Raw genomic sequence first — 25,399 nt, 5'->3', positions numbered from 1 at the left:
GGGTACATAGTTGATGAACATTAATTCACATCCAAGGGCTCAGGCAATAAAATAATCTGACGATCCACTAGTCTCCTTTTGCAACAGAGCTGTGCCCTGAAAAGCAACTAGCAGCAAGTAGCCTCTTGTGGTCTTCACTCTCAGTGGAAAAGAGAACATACTGAAAAAGAACATCACTGTTACTGCAATATCAGTAAAAGTACCAGATTTTACAGTAACAACAAAAGAAGAATCTGACTTAAAGGTAATGCTATGAACTTTAGGATTAACTGAATCAAAGACACATTTGTGATCAGTTTCCACGTGAAGATTTCATATCTGAGGGTGTCATTAAAAGATTACATGTGGATGCCAACGCCCCCCCCCCCCCCCCCCTCAGTCATACACATAGTTAGGAATCTGAAATGACTGATGTTTTTAATAGATAGTTGCCTGAGTACTGACTGCATGCTAATTAACTTATTATAATTATGATATGATGACTTTTGTTCTCACTGAATAACAGGAATTTGCTAACCTAAAGCAAGGCAAAAATGAATAAAAAAGAAGCATGGACATCAGACTGGCATTTCTCTGCATAACAGTCTCCTGTTTGTAAGCAAATGCAAGCCACTTGAATTATATTGAATTATTTAGATATTTTGCCCACCTCCCATTTGAACCTTTAGGCGTCTTTCTATTCACATTTGTTTACATGAAATGAGTTAACTTTTAAAAAAAGCATCAGTGATTTCATGGAATGAGTTATCTTTTGTTTCCAAAAAGTAAATGATAATCATATGTACTCTCTGTAGTCAGTGTTGGTCAAGTAGGAGGAGCTCAAGTGACAGATTTACGCACGGTTAGAAAGAACAACAAGAATATTGGTGGTGGTTTCATGGTATATTTGAAAACACAGTGTTGCATGCTCTAAATGTGTTTGTCTTTAATTTCTTACAGGCTGTTTCCAGCTATGTAATGTTTTTCGGTCCCATGAGATGGAAATTGAGCAGTGCTTGCTGGAGTCCCTCCCTCTCGGCCAGCGGCAGCGGCTGGTGAAGCGGATGCGCTGTGACCAAATAAAGGCATATTATGAACGAGAAAAAGCTTTCCAGAAACGGGAGGGCTACGTGAAAAAACTGAAACATGGAAAGAATCATCGAGTTCATTTTGATCTTGCTGATATGATACAAGATGCAATCATACGTCATGATGATAAAGAAGGTACTTATTAATGTAGAAAAAGCTACTTTTTTCTTTTTGTATAGCTAAAAGTTTCAGAGGAAAAGCTTCCCTGTTCTACTTACCTGTCATTAGGAAAAATACAATTTTGCATGACAGTAATCATAAAATGACTGTTGTAATAGAATACACAGACACGTATTGCATACAGCATATTATATACCTGGTTACTGAAATTAATAAGGTATAGATAATAAACCTTCAGAAACCAAATTAATTTATTCTGAGGTTAAGATATGTGTAAAATAATGTCCTTCAAAACCAGTAAAGACTATAATCATTATTATGTGTGGCCTTTTACTTACCTATATGAGCCATAGAATTTAACACAAGTTACTTTGAAAATTAATTTCTTGATTTTAGCCATAGTCTGGAGTAACGAATTGTGCTATTAATGACACTGGCCTGGCTAGAGCAATGAGATGGTGTTGGACCATACTCACAGCAGACAGTGGGTCATCTTTCTGGTTGTGAAATTATGTCTGTGTCCTTTTGCAGTACTTAAACACATTTTAGGTGTTCTGTTTTTAGTTTCCTGGTGTTGTTTGAAACCCTGGTCCCACCAGTAGTAATCTGAGAAATTTTGTGATTTACACCTCAAAAGGGAACCAAAGCTTGCAGTAAGGATGTCTCAAGTTTTAGAAGTCCCCATGAATCAAAGTCCCCAGGAAACCCCACATTATTGTGTGGGAGGCACAGAAGAAAAGAACCGATGCAATGCTTTTAACAACCCCTTTCAAACAGATTTTATGGCAGCTTTTGTAATCACATTAGCACAAAACTACCTGAATGTGGAAGGCTTTGAAACAGGGTCACATCACACAAACAAATTGGCAAGTGTCTCCTAATTTATATCAGTTTGATTAGGTATAGGTTTTTTACTCACTCCTGAATCTTCATTTTAATGGGCATTTGTAACTATCATTGCCTATCACTGAAGTATAGTCTTACACATTTAAATCTATACAGGAAAGTAATCAAAGAACTTTTCAAGTGAGTGCCCTGGGTATAATTTACAACTAAGTTACAAATAAAATTTACAACCTTTCATTCCGGTCTCCTAGTGTGTAAAAGTGCAGGGATTATAAGTGAAGATCTTCTTCCTCCATGTTTCCATAGCTCCCAGCTTCTCTAAAAAACAAAGCAGAATGCTAGATATGACTGTCAGCATTTTGTAAAAGCCAGATACTTGAAGCTATTTTTGACATTTATGCTGAAGTAATGTAGCTTGCTTATGGGAGTGTTGATGGGGCATCAACCGTCTGTTATGTTGCCCATACTTGGCCTTGAGCTGCACCTGAATCAGAATGGAAAGTTCAGCAAATGCTGAGACTGAATAGCATGAGCATAAAGGGAAGGTTCTTAGGCAGAGGAAAGTAAGGTGAGGGAAGAAGAGGAATGGTATCCTACGCTTGAAACAGATGAAATAGATCCCCAGAAGGAAGGAGCTCAAATAGTCTTCAGATAACCCCAGTATAACTAACAACACTATGCTGAATTTGATGCCTGTGGACCTTTCCCAGGACTATGAAAAAATGTGATTTTTGTCTTTAAGAAGCTTGCGGACCTGCAAGTACCTGTCTTGTGATTTTAGCCAAATGTTTGCTTTGAGGTGAATAAGGCTATACTGAGAACTGTTATCATGTGAGCCAATTTAAAAAAATTATATTAACTCATATACATAAAAGCTGCTCTCCTACTGTTGTTGCTGAGTGGAACATCCAACCGTGACTCTTTAGGGAGTATATCTACATTAGGATTTCATTTCAAATTAGGCATATGCTTTTGTGGCAAATATCATATCCATTTACTGTGTTTGATCTTGTTTTATGGAACATGCAAACTAGATTCCATTCAGATAAAACTGAACTGGAAGGTGTGGTCTGGAAGCACACCTAGTGCCTCCAAAGAGTAATGGGTTTCCCATCCAAAAGGCCAGTCGAGACATAGGCTGAAGTAATTCCACTGAAACAGGGATAGCTGGGGAAGCTGTGCTTTTGGCACCACCTGCTTCTCTTGTCTGGTTATTCATATTTCAGTCAGTCATTCAACATTCATCATTCATATTGCCCATCACTGTTTACTAATGGTTATACATAGCCAGTAAGCTGGTTGTGTTGGGTCCTGTTAATAGTATGGAGTATCCTCCACCTCACTGCAGTTTCACATCAACTTTATCTGCACAGCTGGAGTAAATACAGCTCTGGTGTGAAAAGATCTCAACTCTCCCCTTCACTGGTCCTAAGGCAGAAATGACTGTAATATAAGACTGCAGAAGGGAACAAGCACACATTTCCTGGCTCTTCAAATGTCACGCCATGTCTTCAGCTCCCTGCTTTTGGTGAAATGGCCTGAGGGACTGAGAAAAAGGTTGTAATACTGAGTTAAGTAAACAAACACGGGAGACAGGTTTTAACAACCTGTCAGCTTTCTCTTCTTCCTATAAATTCATGTCTGGTCTCCAGGATCTGGCTTTTATTGCACATTGTGCTCAGTAACGAACAACATCCACAGTTACGTTCAATTCAAATATAGGGAAACAAATTCAGTAATAAGTATTTAAAAATTACTTCTCATTGGAAAAGGTGGGCATTGAACAAGCATTTTTTTTAAAAAGTAGCTCAATGCAAGTAAGTAGCAGAGAAATACCTTAACATGAATTAGTAATAATTTAATGACTTAAAATAAAACTCCTTCTGCTGTATGAATATAAGCTGTTATCCTGTGAAAAAATGGGATTCAGACTGATCCGAATATTATATATTTTGGGAATAAATGCTGAAAGTAACCAAGATAAGAGCTCAGCAAATCTTCAAAAATTTTGTTTTGTTTACTCAATATTAATCATTGGCAGCAGGGTATTTTAATGCAGTTTGAAGATCTTTTTCAGAGACAATTTTCAGACTAGACATTTTGTTTATAATGAGATATTTAATAACAAGTGTAAATGTGTGGTACAACATAACCAATACTCAGCTTTAGTCAACTAAATTCTATCAGGCAACACCTTTCCTTATAGGAAATTAATTTTGTGAGCTTGAACTGCAGTGACTTTGAAGAGATTAATTCCACTCAAGGTATAACTTACCTGGCTGTAAATAAGCCTGATTCTGCCTTTCAGGATGTATGGGCAGACTGTGGTGGCCAAGAAGAGGACTGTGCAATTTGGATACTTTAAATAACTGGGTACACATAGATGGAATCAATTTTGTGATGAGACTGTAAACCAGGGGTCCTCAAACTTTTTAACCAGGGGACCGGCGCGCGGATGAAGTGGCAGGCAGTCATCTGCGGCTGCTTGGTTTCCCCACCAACCCCTGGCGGGGTGGGGTGTGTGTGTCTGTAAATACCAGGGGCCGGATTGAGGACCCTGGGGGGCCGTATCCAGCCCGCGGGCCGTAGTTTGAGGACCCCTGCTGTAAATGGTTTGGTACTGGTTTTGTGATCCTTGGGTTCAAAGTGCTTATGAATCCTCAAGCTTCACAAGTTTCAGGGTATCGAGTTTTTGTAAAATGAAACTGAAAATCCAGAGGCTAAAATTCTGTGATTCATACAGTTTTCTTCCAGTTTACCTTTGCAAGAGAGTATACAACAACAGAATTACAAAAAAGTAGAATCATCCACACAGAATGGCAGCTAGGCCTATTTTCTTCAAATTTTAGATGTATTTAGGAATTGTTTGCAAATCTTGGGCTCTTAAATGCTTTACCCACATCTATGTGCTCCCACCATTCTTTAAATAGAAGCAATTCTGAAGTCAGCTTGACTGTTTTGCACTCCTCTGAGACTGTTAATCAAAATCCTATTTCTTGATGAATCCCAGAGTAGTTTAACTTGGTTTAGGGTCTGGGTGTGAAAAATCTATGTCACTTACACGTACTGATTAAGTAGAAAATGTAGCTACATTGCATGGAGACCATGGAAGGACAACAACCAGGAGGAATTGAAGAGAATGACTACAAAGGAGATGAAGACCTATGAGAGTGATAAAGCAATGCCCACATTTGGACGGGTTTGAATGCAACTAGTAGTAATTCAGCAAGAAAGAACACCCATTCTATAGATGTACGAGACAGCTAGAGAGGGTTGTTTTACAGTTCTATGAAAGGAATGCAGAAAGTGTAGTACAGAAAGTAGAAAGAGGACACAACAGTAGAATAGAAGTAGCTTCCCAATTGAAGTCCAGGGACTCATTTCTTATTTTCTATATCATTTATATCATAAATTATATAGACTGGACAGCGCATTATGAAATGGTGAGAAGTAGTCTGGTTTGGTAGGTGAGATAAATTGGATACTATGAATATATATAATGATTAATTATAATGTGACCAGTACAGAGACACTTAACACCTGAGTCTAATCAGAATTTCACTCTTAAGAATTCATTGGTTTTGTTATTCATGAAGAATGCAATATATCTTTTCCAAAATTACTGTAGCAGCTGCTACTGGACACAAAATGAATCTCTGATACTCCATGCTAATAGATATGATCATTAGTTTGCATTAAAATTACTTTTAATTGGGTTTTTAGAAATTCTTACCAGTGACCTGCTTCATCTCAAGTTTAGAAATTAAATATAGGCTTATTATATTTTTCTAAAAGTTAATAAATATCAAAATGGTGTATCTTTGTTCTGTTTGGAGGTATTTAAAATTATTAATTATATTTTTAAATTATTGTTTTTATTTAAATAATAAATAAAATATGTATTATTTTACATTTATATATATATAAAAAAAATAAAGTTATTGCTAACTGATATTTAGGCTTTTATCTGACCCTGGGAGATTGAAAGGAAATCCTTCTTTTCTTTCACCTTGCAGCTTCCTGCAATTTCTCTTTTTTAAAGTAATACGCTTTTTAGTGCTGTTGGTGGGCCACATTCACCCACACTACTAACAGTGAGCATTTTGAGAGATTCTGCATCTATCATTCTCAGTGAAGACGTGTAGAAGCAGAAGCTGGTGAATGAGTGAGTGCACTGTTTTCTAACACTGGTTCTTTCCATGTCTACTGCTGGCAAGGGGATACCTGTAGTTCATTCACCTTTAAATCCTATATAGCTTTGTTCTGTGAGATGTTAAAACTCTATTAATAATGGAAAGCAGGACTTTTGTCCTGCTGATATCAGTCATATAATTTTACTGCAAACTGGAAGATGTAGTAGCTAGAGCAGGCTTCTGCATCCCATTCCTTCTCACTGTGAAACAGTCATGCTTGTGCCTGCACTGAGCATTAGTGTACACTCAAATTTTCTTCTCTGATACACATACTCCAGTATTTGTTGAGCCCACACATCAGCTTAGACTCACGTACAGGTGATTAGGAAATGGACTGAACAGTCAGGAAATACTCTGAGTGAGTCAAAGCCTAAGTTTCTACTTCACATACAAGGTAGTCATTCTGAACATGTCTTAGTATTTTGGCTTCTTGAGAATAAGGGATATACATCCTTCCTGAAGCAATGGTGGAGTTATTGCCACTGACCAAAATGGTAAACAGTGGCTGCTTTGAAAAAGGTGACTTTTTTGAGCATGAACTGGTAAACTTGCCATAATGAAAACAGTAGCTAAAAGTGAATGTGACAGCCCTGTACCCAAAATCTCACAAAGAGGGGAAACTAAAGCACTGGTTTAGTTTCGGTCATCTTTCGGTATATTCTGTAACCCAGCCTTTCAGACATTCTGCAACATTACCCAAATCATAGGGCTGTCACAAATTCTGTGTATGTCGTATCTTTTGTTATGAAAACTCTTAAGTTGTAATGTAGTCATGATATATGCCATAAGGTCTGCATGCTGGCAGGGCATGGAAGGTCAGGGTAGGAAGTCCAGAGAGCCATCAACTCAGTCTTGAGACAAAGGAGGTACTCCTGTGAAAATCAGCATTTCAAAAGGGAAATGCAGATTCCCTAAACCTAATTAAATCCCATTTAATCCTTTTAATGGCCAATATGCTGATTCTGTAGCAGCCTTGGTTCTGAGTGGCCACAACACCAAAGAAAGCCAGTGTTAGCACTAGTGCTGCATCTGTAATAATGATTCTTGCTCCTTTCCATGGAGGTTGAGCCTGATACTGTGTTTTACTCAGACCTCAACTCCACCTGAGCTTCTTCCTGAACCTGCAGAGCTACCAGCGTGGCTCTTTGCCTTTAGCAGTAGGCTGCAGTGGCTGGGGACAGCCTTACTCTCCCTTCTCTCACCACAGGATGCCTGGAAAAGGTGGTCTAAAAAGCAGAAGACACTAATACCCTACTTTTTCTGTAGTGTCCACTGCTGGGGGAGACCTTCCAGGACTGGGTCCTCACCCCAGCAGGTTGGCTGCAGAGTAGTTGCTTAGTGCAGGGAAGAAAACAGGAATCCCATTTCACTTCCTCTCCTTAATGCCAGTATCTCTAGTAATTTGAAAGAGGTAATGCTATTGTGAGATTTGGTGGTATTGTGATATTTGAGAGGACTGGAACATCAATATAATGGAAGGTTTTAGTATTATTTGTTATTTTTCATAAGCACTGTATAATGTGCAATATTATGATAAATTTCAGTTGCATTCATTAAAAGTGTGTGTAAGGAAGCATAAAATGGGTACAGGTGCGGATGGTGCTGGAGTGTAATTTGTATCTTAACTACTTTAGGTTATAAAAAGGGCTCAGGGGAAGGGAAAGCAAAATCTGTTCAAAAGAAGAATGAATCTTTAATTTGTGGTGGCATATGAGCTGACCATTAGCCTTCAGCAGTTAGGAGAATGTGTCAAAGATGTTATAGTGACCATTCCTAGACACAGAAAAAAGTATACAAATAATTTGAAACAGAAAACCGAGGCTGAAACTGAGCTGAACTAAAGTACATTTTTTATTACTTCTTGTATCGTTTCCAAATCTACTAACTGATTTCTTATTTTTGCATCTTATTACAGTAGGCTTGCTTATGCTTTACTGTTCTATCTGCGGTACAAACAGCTTGGTTGGTTACAGAGAAGTTGTTCTGGAAAACAGTGGGTTGCACTCCCTGTGTCTGGCAAACATATGTCGGCAAACTTACTGATCCTCAGAGATCAAGTTTAAGGGTTGCCAGCCAGCAGTCTTTTTAAAAAGCTGGAAGAGCCAGGACACGGGCAGTAATGACAGGTTTGTGAATGTAAGACTCCATTAGGTGAAGCCTGTTGTCAGGTAGCAGGAAGCTGGAGAAAGAGGCTGAGGAGTGAAGACCACTGAGAGTGTGTAACATTGACTATTTATCGCAAACATTTTTATAATTAAGAAGAGTGGGAATATATTCAGTTAACCTGTCTGCCCTTGGGATTCTGACTTTCAGCCTACATTTTTAGACATTTGAAGACACCTCTTCTCAAACTGATTGCAGGCAGCTTTTCTGTTTTTACCTGTTGCATGTGCTGGGATGAGTGGTTAGAAAGTGAGGCATGGCGATGCCTGGTCTTTAAAACTCACCAGAGCTTTGGATGAGGATTGATTTTCTGTGTGTCAGTAGTTCAGAGGCATCTTTGCTCTAGACCAGACCCAAAGATAAAAGAATATGTTTACTGAGGACAGAGTATTGCCATAATAGAACAGATTAACAGAAAGACAAAGCAATAAAGCACATTATTATGCTTAACATTTAGGAAAGAGGTGTAATAGGTGTAGCATTAAATCTGACAAATTGGGTTTTTATCACTAAGCCAGAGTTTCCCTAAACTAGGCACACCCCCCTCATCATGTTGAGTTAAAAATGTGACTCTTGAAAATAGGACCTCTGCGTGAAAGTGCAGATCAATCTATGCCATCACAAATTACAACAACCCATTTTTGTTTACTTCCACCTTTAAAAATCTTCCTGCCTTGTTTCTTATGATTAATATTTAATATCAGGTTTTTTCATTCCCTTCTCCTCCCCAAGGTACTTTAATTAGCATTTCTTTTGTATACTGTTTGTCTCAGCTACAACCTTCTGAAGAGGCAGGGGTAAAATTATAGAAGTGATATTATGAGAAATATTAAATGCATGCGATATTTTACTAAGTATATAAGCCCCTGTTTATTACACCAAAAGCATAAAGGCCAGAAATACAAACATGATTGGTGAATTAGTATTAGGCTGTTTTTCCCAGTTTTCTGTGTGCTTTTGACTTTACACTCCCTTTTGGGAAACCTCACTTTCACCAATCATTCCAACCCTGAGCAGGATAAAATGGCAAACAGTTGTAGTGTGTTTAGTATGCACATGCCTTCATGAGAAAAGGAAGCCTCCAAAATAAAAAATTGAAATCTTGGCTCAAAACCTATATAATATCATCCTAAATTAGATGAATGACACTGATTAATAATTTGCTGTATGGTGATATCATGAAGAGGGAAAAAAATCAATTTAATCTAATCTTAGTTTGAGAAATTTAAAATATAGCATATTCAAGAACATTTGAAACAGAACTACCGGGCAGCTAAAATGTATTTGAGGGATTACATACTCAATTTCCTTTAGCATGATCAATCCTTTTGGAAATATAAAGCACAAATAGATTTCTCAGGTTTTATGGTGCTTTGTTTCAGGATTGTGCTATCATTTAATATATTTTAATTTTAGATTACTATTTGCTCTCACTCTAAATTTCATCTAGACTTCTTTCTTTTTCTTTTTTTTTTTTTTTTTTTTTTTCCCCTACTGGGAAAGCATATGGAATTCACTATATATAAAATAACAGGGTGGTTTGCCCATACAGAGCTATTTTGGATTTTGCAGCTAGTTTCCTTTGAATCAGAGGAGAAATATGTACATTAGATGATAATCTAGAAGTGACTATTGCCAAATGTTGATTTAGTAGGAACTATTGTAGAAGAAATCACAATACATATGTATGGTAATTTATACAATTTAATATTTATTGTACAATCCTTAAGAGACATGAACACTAGACACTGAATAGTGAAGTCAAGAGACTATTCAGAGCATATGAAATTAATGAAGTACACAAAATTCTGCCCAATCAGGGCTCTTGGAAAGAAAGAAAAATGTATACTGGAAATGAATACATCCACAAGACAAACAAATGCATGCATTCTGTATTGGGAACTCGTTTTGTCTGTAACTTTGGAAGACACTAAGCTAGCTGATTTTCAGACATGCTAGTGATTTAATCAGTTCTGTGTATAGAAAAATGAAGCATCAAGCAACCATCTTAATCCACCTATTGATCAAGAAGCTGTTTCAAAGGCCCAGAAGGTAGAGGCACATTTCAAACCAGAGCAAGGCTTCAGTCCTATAGGTTCAGCATGGTTGTTAATCTTGTTTAGCATCATGTACCCTGAATTCAGCAACACAAGGCATCTTTTTGTTATGACACAGGGAAACATAATGCCTTTAGTTATTGGGTAACAGATGTTAAGTAATTAAAGCAGCCCATTTGAAAAGCAATCATAAAATCACAGGGAGATGAAATTTGAATACATTTGAATTCCTACAGGATTCCATATGTGCTTTTTGGTTTTTTGTCCATGTGTTTACATTTTTAGTAATTTGGTAAAGCTGAGATAAAAACTGAATGTTAAACTATTTTTTGTTGATAAAAATATGCATGATTCCTAATATACAACACTTATTTAATTGGAAAAACTAAAACACAGAAGGTATAACGTACCAAAAAACTGAAGGATAGGTTTGATGGTGTGAATTTTATCTAGCCCTTTTTCTCCCTGTGGACCACCTAACCACAGGAGTGCTTCTGCTCCCTGGCTACTTTTCTTTTAGCCCTGAAATCTCCCTGGGTTCTTTCAGCTGCAGTTTTTGTTTCTGCATATGCCCAGAACTACTTTGATTTGAACAGCTATCCTCTGCCCATACCAAGTAGGGAACAAAAGACAAAGCATCTCTCCTTTTTGGGTCCCCCTCTAGTAGGGGGAATTCACACCAAATGTAATTAGTCTGCATTATCATCAAATGGAGTTATAGCTTCCTCCTTTTCTCCACAGAACTGAGGCTGGAGCTGTCACTCACCCATTTTTGCTAGCCTACAGGTTTTGCCTGTGGGTTGCTTCAAGAGCAACACCTTAAGTCTCTCAAGCAGTGTCCAGCCTGGCATGGCTTTCTCGTGGGGAATGGGCCTGAGAGGCAAATTGAATCAAGGTGGTCTTGCTTATAGTATAATAAACTGTAGGAAGTTGACCGCTTGTAAGCTGTTGTACAAAAACCTTGATGTTGTCATGATCTCTGCTACTAACTGTGTTTTGAAAACAGGGATATATACTGAACTATGTGCAGCCCCATTTCACATATTTAAGCTCTGACTAAATCAAGACTGGCATATTAGCGATTCCCGTTTGATGTTTTTGAGTGTCTCTAAGGTCATCCTAAAGGATTCAATGATTGTGTCTCTGAAAAGTATGCCTTTTTCTTACTAATTTACAGAGTTTCTAGAACCTTAACTTTTGGATTTTTCTTTGAATAAGAGATTTCTAAAATATAGGCACTGAATTGCTTGCCTTGTATGTAGATAAACCCATTCTTGAACCTTAACCCTATAAATCCAAACAAAACCACACTTTGTTAACTAGAAAACATAGTTTTAAATGTTACCTCAATTACAAGTGTAAAACATAGTATTTATGAGGAAACCTTTGTAAAAATACACAATTTTTCCAAGAATTTTATTTATTTACCTTTGAACACATTTGCAAAATTATCAATTATTTATTTTGGTGGACTATGACATAAAGAATTTTTTCAGTGGGACAAGCCAGTATGTAAATTATTCATGACTTTGCATGATCAGGAGCTAATTCAAAAGGCTTTCACAAACTAAAATGTCAAGAAAAAATATTCAGAAGACCATTACCCCTACACATGAATCCAGCTTTTTAAGATCATAATCTGGTTTAACAGAAAACCTTTATAGACATATCATAGAATCATAAAATGGTTTGGGTTGGAAGGGACCTTAAAGATCATCTAGTTCCAACCTTTGAGATCATCTAGTTCCAACCCCCATGCCATGGGCAGGGACCCTCCACTAGACCAGGTTGCTCAAAGCCCCATCCAGCCTGGCCTTGAGCACCGCCAGGGATGGGGCACCCACAGCTTCCTGGGCAACCTGTGCCAGTGTCTCAGCACCCTCACAGTGAAGAATTTCTTCCTAAGATCCAATCTAAATCTACCCTCTTTCAGTTTAAAATAACTAATTACCCCCGGACCTATCACTACATGCCCTACTAAATATATCTGTCCTTTTTTCATTTTAAGCCTATCAAGCTCATTTATAGTTCCATGTTGGTGTTTTTCTCTGTAAGATCTTTTTTTTCCCTGTAATAATAAAAAATTTTCCACTTCTGCATGCTCTGGCACCCAAAAGCGGCAAGAAACACAGAGAACTAATCACTCACAAATTCACTGTCATGCCAATAAAGGGTCGTTAAGCCATTAACAACCAACAAATTGGCACCTGGCATTCTTCCTGTTCATTTCAAGGGGGAGCCACAGTGGGATGCAAGGCTATAAATTGGCAGCATTCAGAAGCCTATTCTCTCAATGAAAGATGGTATCTGCTGGGTGACAGGTACTGCTGACAATCCCTGGATGTTGTCATAAGTCACATTGATTAAAAAAGAAAGATTGCAGTCATGGCAGAAGACCCTAGTCTATACTTGCAAAATAAAAAGATAATAAGAATAGAATTCTTTCTATGCAATTTGCAGTTGATTTCTTCTTCAATTTCTTTTATTGTGCTTCAGATTGATTTCCAATAAAGTTTTAGTACAAAGGGATGACTTTTCTATATTCATCCTTCAATATCACTTTAAAATATTTATGTTTTCATTTCAATCACAGATTATGATAGAAATTAAGCTGGGAAACTACAAAAATCAATAGAGAATAACCTTTTCTATTTCCTTTTTTTTGTAAAAAAAAAAAAGCAAACCTTTAAAGCAATAATACAATTCTTTACAAAAAATCAACTGTGCTTTTAAGAATTCCTTTAAAATGTTTTTGATTTTTCAGTTCAATTTTAGAAGCCTTTTTCCAGAAGGGTATACATTTACATTGTTACGCTGGAGGAATGTTGACAAAATGGAATACTTAAGTCTGGGAAAAGACCTTATTTTGGGATCCTGCAACATACGGGCTTCAATTTATCACTGTCATATTAATTGCCAGATTGAGAAGAACATTTGTTCAGAGCTTTTGGAAAGTGGAGTTTGATTGGAGGTTTCATGAAGTGGAATAACTAAGTGGAGTAACTTCCCCTAGAAGCTTTGAAGGTAGAACTAAATTAGTATAGCCAGAGCTATTAAATGCAGCATTTTTTTTTTTAATTGCTACATCCTGTGTCTTTAGGCTTCTTCTGTTACTCTGCTCTTTCCTTCTGCCTGAATTGTACTACCATTCCCAGTAAAAACACAAACATATCAGAGGCGGAGCCAGATTTATTTGTATAGTGCCTAGTGTTTTTTCTTCCTCAATAAATATTCTAAACACAAAGTATATATACTGCTTATTATTTCAGTCATCTTTCTAGTCTCAGATACATGAATTGGAGGAATATTTTTTCTCAGTACACTGAAGTATTGTCTTAACTCAATCTGCAAGGCTTTTTAGCTGTTAAAACCTTTTGCACCTCAGACTGACAGAGAACAAGCTCTATAGCTATGAGAGATAAATGAGTAAAAAGGTTATATGGCAAAATGAATAGACAGCTGCTTTTTCTTGATTATTGTTATTTGCAGCCATCACGGTAACAGGTTATTACAGTGGAGGAACTGAAGCTTGTAAGAATACAATCAATGAATCTAAGGGAATGGATATTTTGGCTTATGTTTCTGTGTGAATTGCATCCAAGAATGGAGGTGGGAAGGTGAGCAGTTAAGGTGAATTTGGCAATATTTGTAAATGTCCAGCTTCAAACAAGGATTTTAAGCATATGTAAAAGGTTCAAGGTAGAAGTCAGACAGTCAGCCTGGGGCTGCGTACTGCTTTCTTACCATGTTTCTTTCTGATGACTCTCTATTACAATGTAGTCTATATGTGACCTTGAAGCAGTACATGCTGTCATTTCACAGGGCAATGAGATGGTTGCAGGAGGTAATCTCTCACACCATGCCCTGTTAAGTGTTTTGATTACATTCAGATTCCAAAGGCAAACATGACAGCTGCAGTATTAAATCATTGAGCTAGGGTCTGTGCTCCAGATTTTAGCAATCACAACTATTGTTGGCATGTAGTGGTAGTTTTTCCTAGACTTCCACATTTACCGATTGATAGTACAGAAAATATGACTTGAAATGTTCTTAAGGCTGGAAGCACCTCTGTGAAATTTGAACTGTAGCTTTGTTTCTTAGTCTGCTAAGGGGGCATCCTATAAGAGGACACCAGTTATCAAACTTTTTAATAATCAACATCTGAACTTCACTGGCTTCACCAGGTTCATATACAGGATGAATGTTTTTAAGCCTCTCCCTAAAAATCCTGTGGTACAAATATGTAGAATGATACAAGTTGGATAGAAAAGGACAGATGTAAAGTCCAAATGTATATAGCTCTACTGATGCTTACATGGCCATTCGTTTATTATCCCACTGTTTCCCTATATATGTAATTTTGATTATATACATGCAGATCCCCATGGATTAGTCCTCATTTCTTTCCCTATTAGTAATGCAGGCACTCCTAGTGCAGGGCTGTCCCTGGCTTCTCCCTGATTTATCAGCTTTATGTGCCAGATACATGTCAGGTGCATAGACTGAGCAAATGGGAAAGTGTGGCATTGCATATCACTTGGGAAGCTTCAGCTTCTGTTGTTGTAGTTTATCACTGCAGCCCAACCCCACCATTTGGCTCCATATGGACATGGACTCAGTGGTATGACTCAGAACTGAGAGGCACTCTTCTGTCAGGTGTTGTGATGTTGGTTGCTCCCTTCCCTTGTTCATATAAAGACTGATGAATTCATAGAGTTGTAAAATCAGTCAGGCTAGAAAGGACCCGAGGACGTGGGTAGTCTAACATTATGCTGAATTTGGGAAAGGATTGAGCTAACTAGGGCAGCTCTTATTACTGTAGTGCAACAGATTAAGCAAAGCAGAGAGATTCCTGTGGGGAACAACTGATTATTCTACTTCAAAGCCAAATTAAACCGTAAACTTGTATGTCAGAATTTTGCTTTCCATAAGCTATAAAAAAGACATGATTATACCAGGTGCTGTGTGAGTATAATTTTGTCCTCTCCATGCTGGCCTATAACTGCAGTCCATACTGTGACAATCTATACCTGTAAAAATTTAACTAAAGCATAAGTAAAGCAAAGTTTTCTTTGTGGTTTACTGGTACTCCAGCTTTGGCATGATCATTTGGCCATTCTAGAGCCTTACCAGTGTCAAAGAACAGTATTAAATAGGATGCAGAGGATCTGTTTCTCATTCTAGGTTCCCAAGATCCTCAAATGCTTCAATGGTAACCCAGTGTAGGTTCACCCTACATAAGATTGATGAGTATCTGTAACACATAAATACTAAATTTGGGAAGGAATTGGCTTGGATTTAGTAGACACAGCCAAGCAAGTGTAAATGAAATCAGCAGTGGATGCAGTGAGAGAGGTATAAATAAAATCAAATAGAGATGTAGGTTGTATTTCAATGATGAAGAAAAACTTTTGGATAGTGATATGTGCTAAATGAAATATGCAGTATTCCTTATTTGGAACACTTAAAATTATGTGTTGGGTTTTTTTGGGGGTTTTTTTGGGTTTTTTGTTTTTTGTTTTTTTTTTTTTTAAAGTGCCAGTTCTATATCATTTGTTTATGTAGTTATAGTTCTCTGTATATTAGAGGTTTGGGGATCTTATATTGGTTGCACCCTGTAGTGGCTCTGTATGTGTCATGACTTGCCTTAAAAAAGAACTGTATCACTCCAGTCACACTGTTTTAATTGAAACTCCTCACTCTCACCAGGGGTGTATTTACACCAGTAGGGAGGTACTTCTGTGAGTTCAGTGCATTTCATATCAAAGAATCAAGCTATATCAGTAAAATGTTTGCTTACACTGGTATACCTCTATGCTCACTGGATGTTATGCCAATGCTGTATTTTCCAATTCAGAAATTTTCATTCATATTTTTATGATCCTTTTCCTACTTCTATTCTCACTGCATGCTCTTTGTATCAGATTTAGCAATTGTGTGGCTGCAGAGGAAATCAATTCAGCAAACTGATCCAAGAGAGAATGAATCACCCCCTAAAATCAATAGTTGAATTCTTTGTCAGCTCTCTGAACCAATTCACCTACCTGTTGCACAGCTGATGAGGCTGATGCAAAGAAAAGAAAGGGAATACACAGTCATCTTAGAGCCACTGACATGATTTTGACATTAGCCTAAGGATACATACAATGTTAACTGACAATTGAAATGTATGTTTCTAACAGTTTAAAACTAAGCTAAAATTGAGGTTGCCATTGGTTGCTCTCCTTTCTATGCTGCTCTGCCTTTGTCCTATCCTTCTGTCCTCCTATCTGTATGTTCATCTTGAAGTGAGCCAGGGAGCTAAACCAACTGGAAACTATCTTTCATAAGTTTAGCCTTCAGCTGGTTTAGCTCCCCATACCAGGTCATGGTAGAGTGACATATGGCACTGGTATGCAAGGTTGAGGGCAGGAGCGTGTGAATGGAAGCATGAACAAGAAGGAAGTAGCTCAGATTTTGACAATGTAACCTGTCACAGATTACACCTTGAGAAAGGTGTGCCTGAGCTACATTTGTCAAGTGGTGAGATATTCCTGGAACCAGACATTTCCTTCATAGCTCTGCTCGCTCATATGTCACATTCACGATTATTTTGGATTAATGCATATGTCCCTAGTTTGTTCAATACAGCTTGATGTAAGTTTGCTTCCTTGTGCACACTCTGGGAATTCCACTATACACACAGAATCTAACAGCCAGTGGTCTACAGCTGGTAATTAGTACCATTTAGCAGCTGCAAAGCAGGATAATAGCGTGTTATCCTCGCAGATCTCATAATGACTTGCTTATGCTTCTAAACCAGCTGGCATAAACTTGCTCTGCATGGTGTGAGAGTTAAAAGAGGGACTGAGTCTTGCTTCATATGGAATATAAGTCAGCAGTAATTTGATTTATGCCAATTAAGTAACGTTGGCATAGGATCAACATAAATGATGAGTGAAACAGAGGGAGTGTACAGTTTGTTCAGCAGAAAATTTCTGTTGTATGCAAATTCTTTAACTTTTATTGTTACACTAGGGAAAAGCATGGGATGGCAATGGTTTTCAAATTAAACTACTGACCACAGAACAAGTTATTTTGCTGATGTGTGTTTTAGTATTTATTCTTTAATGACTATAGGATTGGAAAGTTGCAAAGTCCAAAATAAATTTAACATATTTAGTAAAATATTGTAAGGATCTGAAACTTTACATCAATTCTACAAACATTTGAACATACAATCAGGTGTGTCTATAGTAGAAGAGTTAGCCTGAAAATTACACTGGTAATTTTAAGAGCTTTCAAATTGACACATGCTTCTAAGGTGAACCCAGTGGGGTCTGAGTTTTTGTAATAACTGACTGTAGCCTGCTAATGATGTTCTTGCTGTTTATAGTCACTTTGTCAGGACCTCCAGGAGAACCTACACATGGGAGACAGATAAAATATGTATACAGAATGCAATAGGTGACCTAAATGCTCAGATATTAGGTTCCTTTTGTTTTGGTCTTTTTAACCTTGAAATAAATAACTTGTTGGAAGTGAAAGCTTTGAGAAAAGCCATATTTAAGTTTGCTATATGATCAACTACTTTCCTGTAAGGTTAGTTTTAGAGTGTTCAACTTACAGTAAATTTTAAAAAGCTTTGTTTTTATTGTAATTTTATCTCACTAACAGAAATTCAGAATTCAGTCAGGTCTGTGCTACCGGTTTTTGATGACACAGCTATTTTGACCTGAGAATTGGCTATGCATGCAAAACCTCTGCTGTGCTATCAGCAATGATGATAGCAGCAATATTTTTAGCTAAGCATGTGCTATTTTGTGAGGTGGTGTTGAATCATTTTAGCAACAGCTCTGTAATATATAGAAGTCTTAGTTACAGTGAGGTAAAATCACAGCTTTATAAAGAAGGCAGACAGACCTTACCGCAACAGTTTTCTCCCTGTAACCTGGCCAAAGCTCTGGCTTTGGAAGAGTTAATTCAAAACGGAGGCAGAACAAGGGATGCCACCATTGCCTAGGGACCCTGGGTGTGTCCTCTGCAGCAATATCTTCAGGCCATAGAACTGAATGGCTACTTCTAGTCTTCTCTAAAGTACCGTGATTTACACCACTGTGTTTCCATATCACTCTAGATATAGCCAGTGCATGTATTTGCAAGTAAATGGTGTAAATTAGGGTCCTTCTGTTTGAAAGAGTAACTATAAAGCAGGAAGGAGTTGAATACTGTGAACTGAAAAATAAAAAAAAGGTGGCTTTAGGAAAATAAAGAAAAGAAGGCTTTAGGAATAAATATTCTACAAAACAAAGAAAGAGAAATCAGATGTAGGTACTAGGTAATGTGACCCACTTATTTTTAAATCTTGTTTCTCTGAAATTAATTCAGAGTCTACACTGCTTTTCCATATGAATATTGGTCTTTTCAGGGTCTTAAAAAACAGAAAATGCTTTGCCTGCCATATCACAGCTTAACTCAGGCATGTCACATTTGACCGCGGCCCATTGTCACTTTGGTGTAAGGAGACATGTTAATTTGTATCACTGTGCTTGGGCACTGTAAGAGGCACACACTAGCACTTCTTAGACCATTAGATTTGTGGCCTTAATATTTTCCACTGGAGGCACAGGATGCATTAAATTTCATGTACATAATAAAATGAAAGGGGAGGAATTTGTCTGAAATAGAAGTTTTAAGTTTAGCAGTTACGAAATAATTGTAGTCCCTAAACTCATAAATTATTCTGGCTACATCTACAATGACAGAAATATCTGCCCCACTGAGGGAACTGTGATCCACCTCAAGAATCTCATTGGAGTTTGACTTGGTGTCTGTGTGGCCCAGAGACATAAACATTATTTTTTTAGTGGTTTTCCAGTTCAGGGTACCCCAGATAACAGGAGCTTTGTGCCCTCGACATCCAGAGCCACAGTGCATTGGCAGGAAGCTGTCAGGGTTGCTGAATGCCTGGGAACGGACGTGTAATAGTGGAGGGTGCAAGGCCTGGCGGGCAAGTAGCAGAGACTAGGCAGAAAGGAAGGGACGCATATTGTCATGTGCCTACCTGTGCTGCTTGGAGTTCATTCACGAAGTGGAGTGATCGAGCCCCTCAGGTGCTGCCAAGCCTGGGGTCTGACTGATTTTTCCACAAAGAGGGCATGGGATAGAACCAATTGTATTTTGATCTGGGCCTAACATTAAAGCTGGGAGAGATGTCATCTGCAGCTGTAGGACTACCTCTCTCCATCTGTTTCATTGGTGGCTGGCTTTGTTTCTCTCAAAGGTAATGCTGTGTTGAATGGAGCTTAGGAATCAGCCTGGCAGTTCACATCATGCTTTTGAATGCAGCAGAGTATCAATAGCCCAGTTGCTTTAGGGTCATGGCAATCTGATTCCTGACTGCCTAAAAAAATTATAAACTACAGGAGCTCTGCCAGGGAGGATGGAAGGTTCATCCCTATCTTCATCAGTGCTTTCAGCCAGTATAGAAAAAGTAATTTTCCTCTCTTCATTTCTGCATTCTGTGAATGGCATAAGACTTAGCTGTCCAAATGTTGTGCCATTTCTTTTGTGGTTTGTTGTCTTTAATCTTTATGCAGCATAGATGGGAATTTATTTCCAAGATTTCTTTAGAAAATGAGATGAGTTTTGAACAAGTTTGATAAATGTTGCCAGTGATTGCTGGAAATATTTCAGGGATGGTGAAAGCAGTAGGATTACAAATCAGTTGTTTGAAAAGCCCATTAAGGGCATGACTGCTCTGAATAACCCCTGTCAACCCATGGGTAGAGCTTGCTTTGAAAGAAATCATCAGCTATTGCACTAGTAATGGTGTGGTGACAGTATTGCTACTATAAATGTGGGTTTTAGGTAAGCAAGACAATTTCAAGGAATTAATAGATTACCAACAGTGGTACTTGGATTTTAAAATTTAATTTTAAAATAATCATAGCAAAGGTGTGAGGTAAATATTTTTCTAAGACTGCATTAACAAAAAATTTATGACATCTTGCTTGATTTTATTTGCTGTTCTGATTAAGAATAATTTATTGAAACTGGCATTCATCTGTCCTCATACACAGCTGAGTTGTATTGCGTATTCCTCACAAGCACCTTTGATACAAGCTGAAACTACAGAGTGACAACTGAGGAGTAAGAAGAGTACTAAAGAGGCATGAAGGTGGCAAGATTTCTAAGTGGTGCGTCTATACAGACTTTAAGATGACAACATTAGACCCAAGGTCTGACTATAGAGGAAATAAAGGGCAAAATATGGCACTTCCTTAACTGGTGGAAGTATGCCATTTCTCCATCCTTCAGTATCACTTCTATTGCCCAGTGGTTCAATTTCACGGTCACTTTATGCCCAAACTGCTTTCAGCTGTTGCTGGAAGTGGTGGCTACCCCATTCTCCCTATTCATACTCTTTACCTAGTGCCATATTGCCAGATCGTTGATCTAGTTAAAAACTAATCTTTTGCCTTGTGCCAGTGAGAGGCAAGCAGCAGAAACATGCAGCCTGAGGCAGGAGGAGAACTGGATAATCCATTCCAGCAACAGCATGGTTTTAGCTAGGCTTCTGCAGTCACTCATGTTTTTGTGCCTAATGAGCAAGTAAAGCCTTCCAGCTAGAGATATTCCTGATAAACTGAAGAGTACAAAAATAGATGTTAGCCGGAACAAAGTTTTCACTAGCTAGCTGTACTTCTCAGAGAAACAATCAATAGAAACATATACTGGTACTTTATATCCAGCACAGCAGGTGGCCAATATTTTTTAAGTTTTATGTATGTTAGGCACTTCTTTTTGTTGTTTGTTTTTTGTTTTTTGGTGGGTTTTTTTTTTTTTTCTGTTACTGTGAACACTGGGTTTGCTGTGAATACCACTTTGTCCAGCTCCTAAGTTTGCATTACCATCAGTAGCTGATCACTGGTGAGTTATTGATAGCCCTGGACCCTCTTCATTCACCTTCCAGGCTTTGCTGTTGCTTCAGATCTGTACTCCTTTTGTTTGCAGCATATAAGGTCATAGATAGTTCTACGTGCCAGAGTAGCTGGATGTTATTCAACATAGCACAGTGTAAGTACTAGTTATTGCCATATATATCAAAATTCTTAACACATTACACAGCACAGTTATACAAAGCTAAACAAAACTAAAACAAGTTAGGTAATTGTCATCTTGTCGTTAGCCTGTTGCTGCAACAGCTAAAAAAGTTAAAACAAAGCTCCAAGCTAGCCAAGACAAGCCCAGACAAAGTAAGCCTTACAGCCCTAGTCCCACGAGGGAAGTTAGTGCAAGATCTGTGGCTGCTAACAGTCATGGCTATACTGTCTTTACTGGATTATAAAACTACATAATAAATTGTAATCTAGTCAATACAGTCAATGGAGTGTGGAAATCTGTTCATTTTACTGGAATAATTTAGTTAAAATTGTAACATCAGGCATATGTGAAAAGCTACTTTTATTATCTTTCTTTACTGGTGATACCTTTCTTTACTTTTATACCTTCAATGCTTTTTAAAACACCTCATTTAGATATGAAATTACGTGTGAAATTCTGCTTTAAGTAGCTGATAATTTTGATAATCTAAAAGACATCATGGGATGGATGGACCTGTTTATATACACAAAGAAAGGCCTTGAGGGTTTACTGAAAATTTTACTTTCAGGGTTTTTTAAAGTAAATGTCAGTTTCCTCTCTTAAAGACTGTTTTCAGTCTCATCTTTCATCTTTTCCTTCTTTTCCATGCAATATTATAAATAAAACAAGTTTTAAAACAAGGTCTTGTGAAAACTTCCTTAAAAACCACATTAATCAAGAGATGTATAGCATTTCTGGAATATAGTTATCCATAACTTTCTTTCCTCATTAGGCTAAGTCATTACAAATTGCTAGCAGTAACTGGAGTAGTTCTATCGAAAGGAAAAGATGAACATAAGGTGAAGGTTTTCCTACTGACTAGTAAAGTCTTAAGTGAATGACCTAAATTAGTTGTATAGGACAGAGGGGGATTTTGCTTCTGTGATCTTCTTTTCTTGATTTTCTTTTTTTATGGTGTTTTATTGTGTTCTCTTTTTTGTTGTGGTTTTTTATTGTGTGGGGATGAATTCAAGGAAGGAGGAATGTTTTTTGCTTGTCTTTTATACAGAGGAATGTAGCATGTAATTCTGACTCAGAACAAAGACTCTTGCCCAGTTGAAAGGATAGTTTGCATATCTTGCCCTGGTAGTCTTTTTTAACGTGCATTTCCTGAGGCACTGATCAAGCTACCTACAATAATAAGGAAACATAAACCAGACAAAGAAAAGACCTACTGAGCTTTTATCCAGTACCGTATTTTTTTGTTTGTTATGATAATATTTTTATAGTTATAATTACTCAGTATTCTACTTTAAGATCACAGTTTATGTATTCTTTATGCTCTAATCTTGGTCTGTGTTTCAGCTGGGGTGAAAAAAAGCAAGGCAAAACCATTCATTCATATGAATTTCAATCTCGGATATAGAAATGGTCTGTAATTTTTTGGTTTCTACAGCAAGGTGTTGCTAAATCGATCTGGAAAGGCATTACTTCATGTTGCATAGCTTCTCTATAATGAACCAAGTCTTTGAGGGTTTGATGGAAGGAAGAGATTCAATAAATTGCATGTATTTTCTTTACTCAAGTAGCCACAGGCTCTTTCTGTTACTTGGTTATTGTTTTAGGCTCCAGATTAAATTCTTGTGGAATGGTTTTAGAACTGCTGTTTCTCAACACTCTGACCTTCCCATGTGTCCTGCTCCTGCCAAAAAACATGTCTTCGTCCTCTATCTGCTTAGAAGGACCTACCTAAAAGGCAGTTTTGGTGATCCCAAGACTCTTAATGATTGAGTTAATCTCAATGGCCCAACAAGAAACTCTGCATTTTATTTTTGCTGGTGTTATTTTGTCCAATTAGACTCAGTTTCTGGATGAGAAGTATCCAGAGGTAAATGATGTGTAAATCCTTTTGTGAATGGGGGAAGACAACAGATCCTTTTGGCTGACTCCTTAATCATCTCATCTCATCTTGTAGAAACACAAACTGAGGATGTTATTCCATTATCAGCCTTACTCAATGTAAGACTTCTGCCACCAAAACACATTGTTCTTGCTCTGCTTCCACATGTGTGCATTTGTATCCTCTGTGCTGGTGCTTATGTAGCTATGCAGTCAACCACATTGATGCGGCTGAAAACTAATCCTGCCAGGAGAGAGAAAAAAGAAAAAAACCAAAACAAAAACCAAAACTGGTCCAACTGAATGTGCAACTTCATAGATGGGGAGAGCTGGCACAATGGAAGAGTGGGCCATGCAGTGGATAAATGCCTTCCCCCTTTTGGCAGCAGTGCAGTCTGTGAGAATGCACCATAAAGATGGCATCTTCAAGGAATTATATACTCTCACTGACATCATCAGTTAAAGCCTCCTTAGGAACAGAATTATGGCAGTTTAATTACTTTTGCAAATCACACTTTTAAGGACTATGTGCCTTAATTCCCATATTCATAAATAAGACTATCATTGAAGGTGAACCAAGCCATGATTCAGATTTTTAACCTACATAGAGAGTTCATAAGAAAGAATGCTACATAAAACCACTATATTAAATGTCTGAGATATTGAAATGGGTGGATTTCCTGCCCCTCTCCCCAAAAAGCAGGGATGGATGAAGTGGGACAACTTGGACTGTTGATTTTTTCAAGGTGAAATCCTGATGGGCTTGACAGAATGGAGTTACTTTCAGAGCCTTAAAAAAGCTTCTGTGATACAGAATTAGTGTTTTCTGGCCTGCTAAAGAAAGGACGTAACATAAGAACATTGGAAATATTAACTTTTGAGGATGATGTAGTTGCACACATATTTAAGGAGGGAGGATTTACAATAAAGTCTTTACTTACTAAAACCTGAGGTACAGGAAGCATCTCCATATGTGGTCAGCAATTTAGGTATTAAAGGAAGGAACTTAGTTCTGAACCTTTATTTTTAATGGTCTCTCTCTAGATAAGGACAATTGTGTACTTTAGTATTGTATTTGTGGATCTGAGAGCAGAATGAAATACTTCGCTTTTTGTCATTCATCCATTTTTCCCAAGGTTATGAAAATCTGTAAATATTTCTCCACCCTCACACTGCTTCAGTGCTTTTCATCTTGCTTGGCAGTTGTTGTACAACCCATTTATTCCATGTTACTTAATGTTCCACTTCTACTTTTGGCAGATGTGCTGGGGACAACAGTGACTTCTGGTAGTAGTTAACTTTAAAGGTGGCATATGCCAGAACATAAAAGTCCTTTACAGTTAAGTGAATTAAATGAAGCAAAACCTTTGGTGAGGAGACATAGATACCATGGAACTATTCATGAAGTATGAATTTATACAATGGTTTGGGTTGATGTTTGATTTTCAAAGTTTAAAAAAGAGCAAAATATTAAATGGATTTGTATAACTTATATAAATATTTGTCCAATATACCAGTGAGTTTACTCTGTGTGAGGTATTTAGTAATGATGGCAACAAGTCTTTCACATTAATTTTACAGTCTTGCAACCATTTAGCCAAATTCAGACTTTCTTAGGCTGAATTCTTCCAGGGTACCTGGTCAAAAGTCATTCAACACATTCAGAAAATTAAAAAAAAAAAAATAATCAGAAACTGACAATATTTGAAAAGGACACTGATGCCTTTCAAATAGGTCAACCGGATGTTTGACTGTTGTAGGAAGTTAAAATGTATAGTGAAAATGGAGTAGCAAGATATTCTAGAGAAAAAGAAAATACGTACAAAAAATGCATGGATAAAAGGGAGATCGTGTACATGGGTCTCTTGAGAGATTCACTGAAGTTAGAAGAGCCTTGAGACAAATTTATGGCCCTCCTATAGGACAGACACTGCAGTAGAACAGATTTCTGGGGTACTCAGAGCTTAAAATCCCTTTGCAGACCTTTGC

General features: G+C 37.5%; 1 protein-coding gene across 3 annotated transcripts in view; it reads left to right on the top strand.

The window, feature by feature from the left end:
• The window catches only part of MYO16 (myosin XVI), a 412,120-nt gene that overhangs the window by 103,513 nt on the left and 283,208 nt on the right, over window positions 1–25,399 (top strand). For all 3 annotated transcript variants that reach the window (XM_055802518.1, XM_055802516.1, XM_055802517.1), the window contains exon 2: window positions 940–1,203. In XM_055802518.1, coding sequence (XP_055658493.1) covers window positions 978–1,203 — 226 coding nt within the window. In that variant the 5' untranslated portion in view covers window positions 940–977. The remainder of the gene's footprint in view (window positions 1–939; window positions 1,204–25,399) is intronic.

This window comes from Falco peregrinus, chromosome 4, assembly GCF_023634155.1.
Source record: "Falco peregrinus isolate bFalPer1 chromosome 4, bFalPer1.pri, whole genome shotgun sequence".
In the NCBI taxonomy this organism is placed as follows: domain Eukaryota; kingdom Metazoa; phylum Chordata; class Aves; order Falconiformes; family Falconidae; genus Falco; species Falco peregrinus.
Note: the sequence above shows the minus strand (reverse complement) of the source record. Positions and strands in the feature narration are given on the sequence as shown.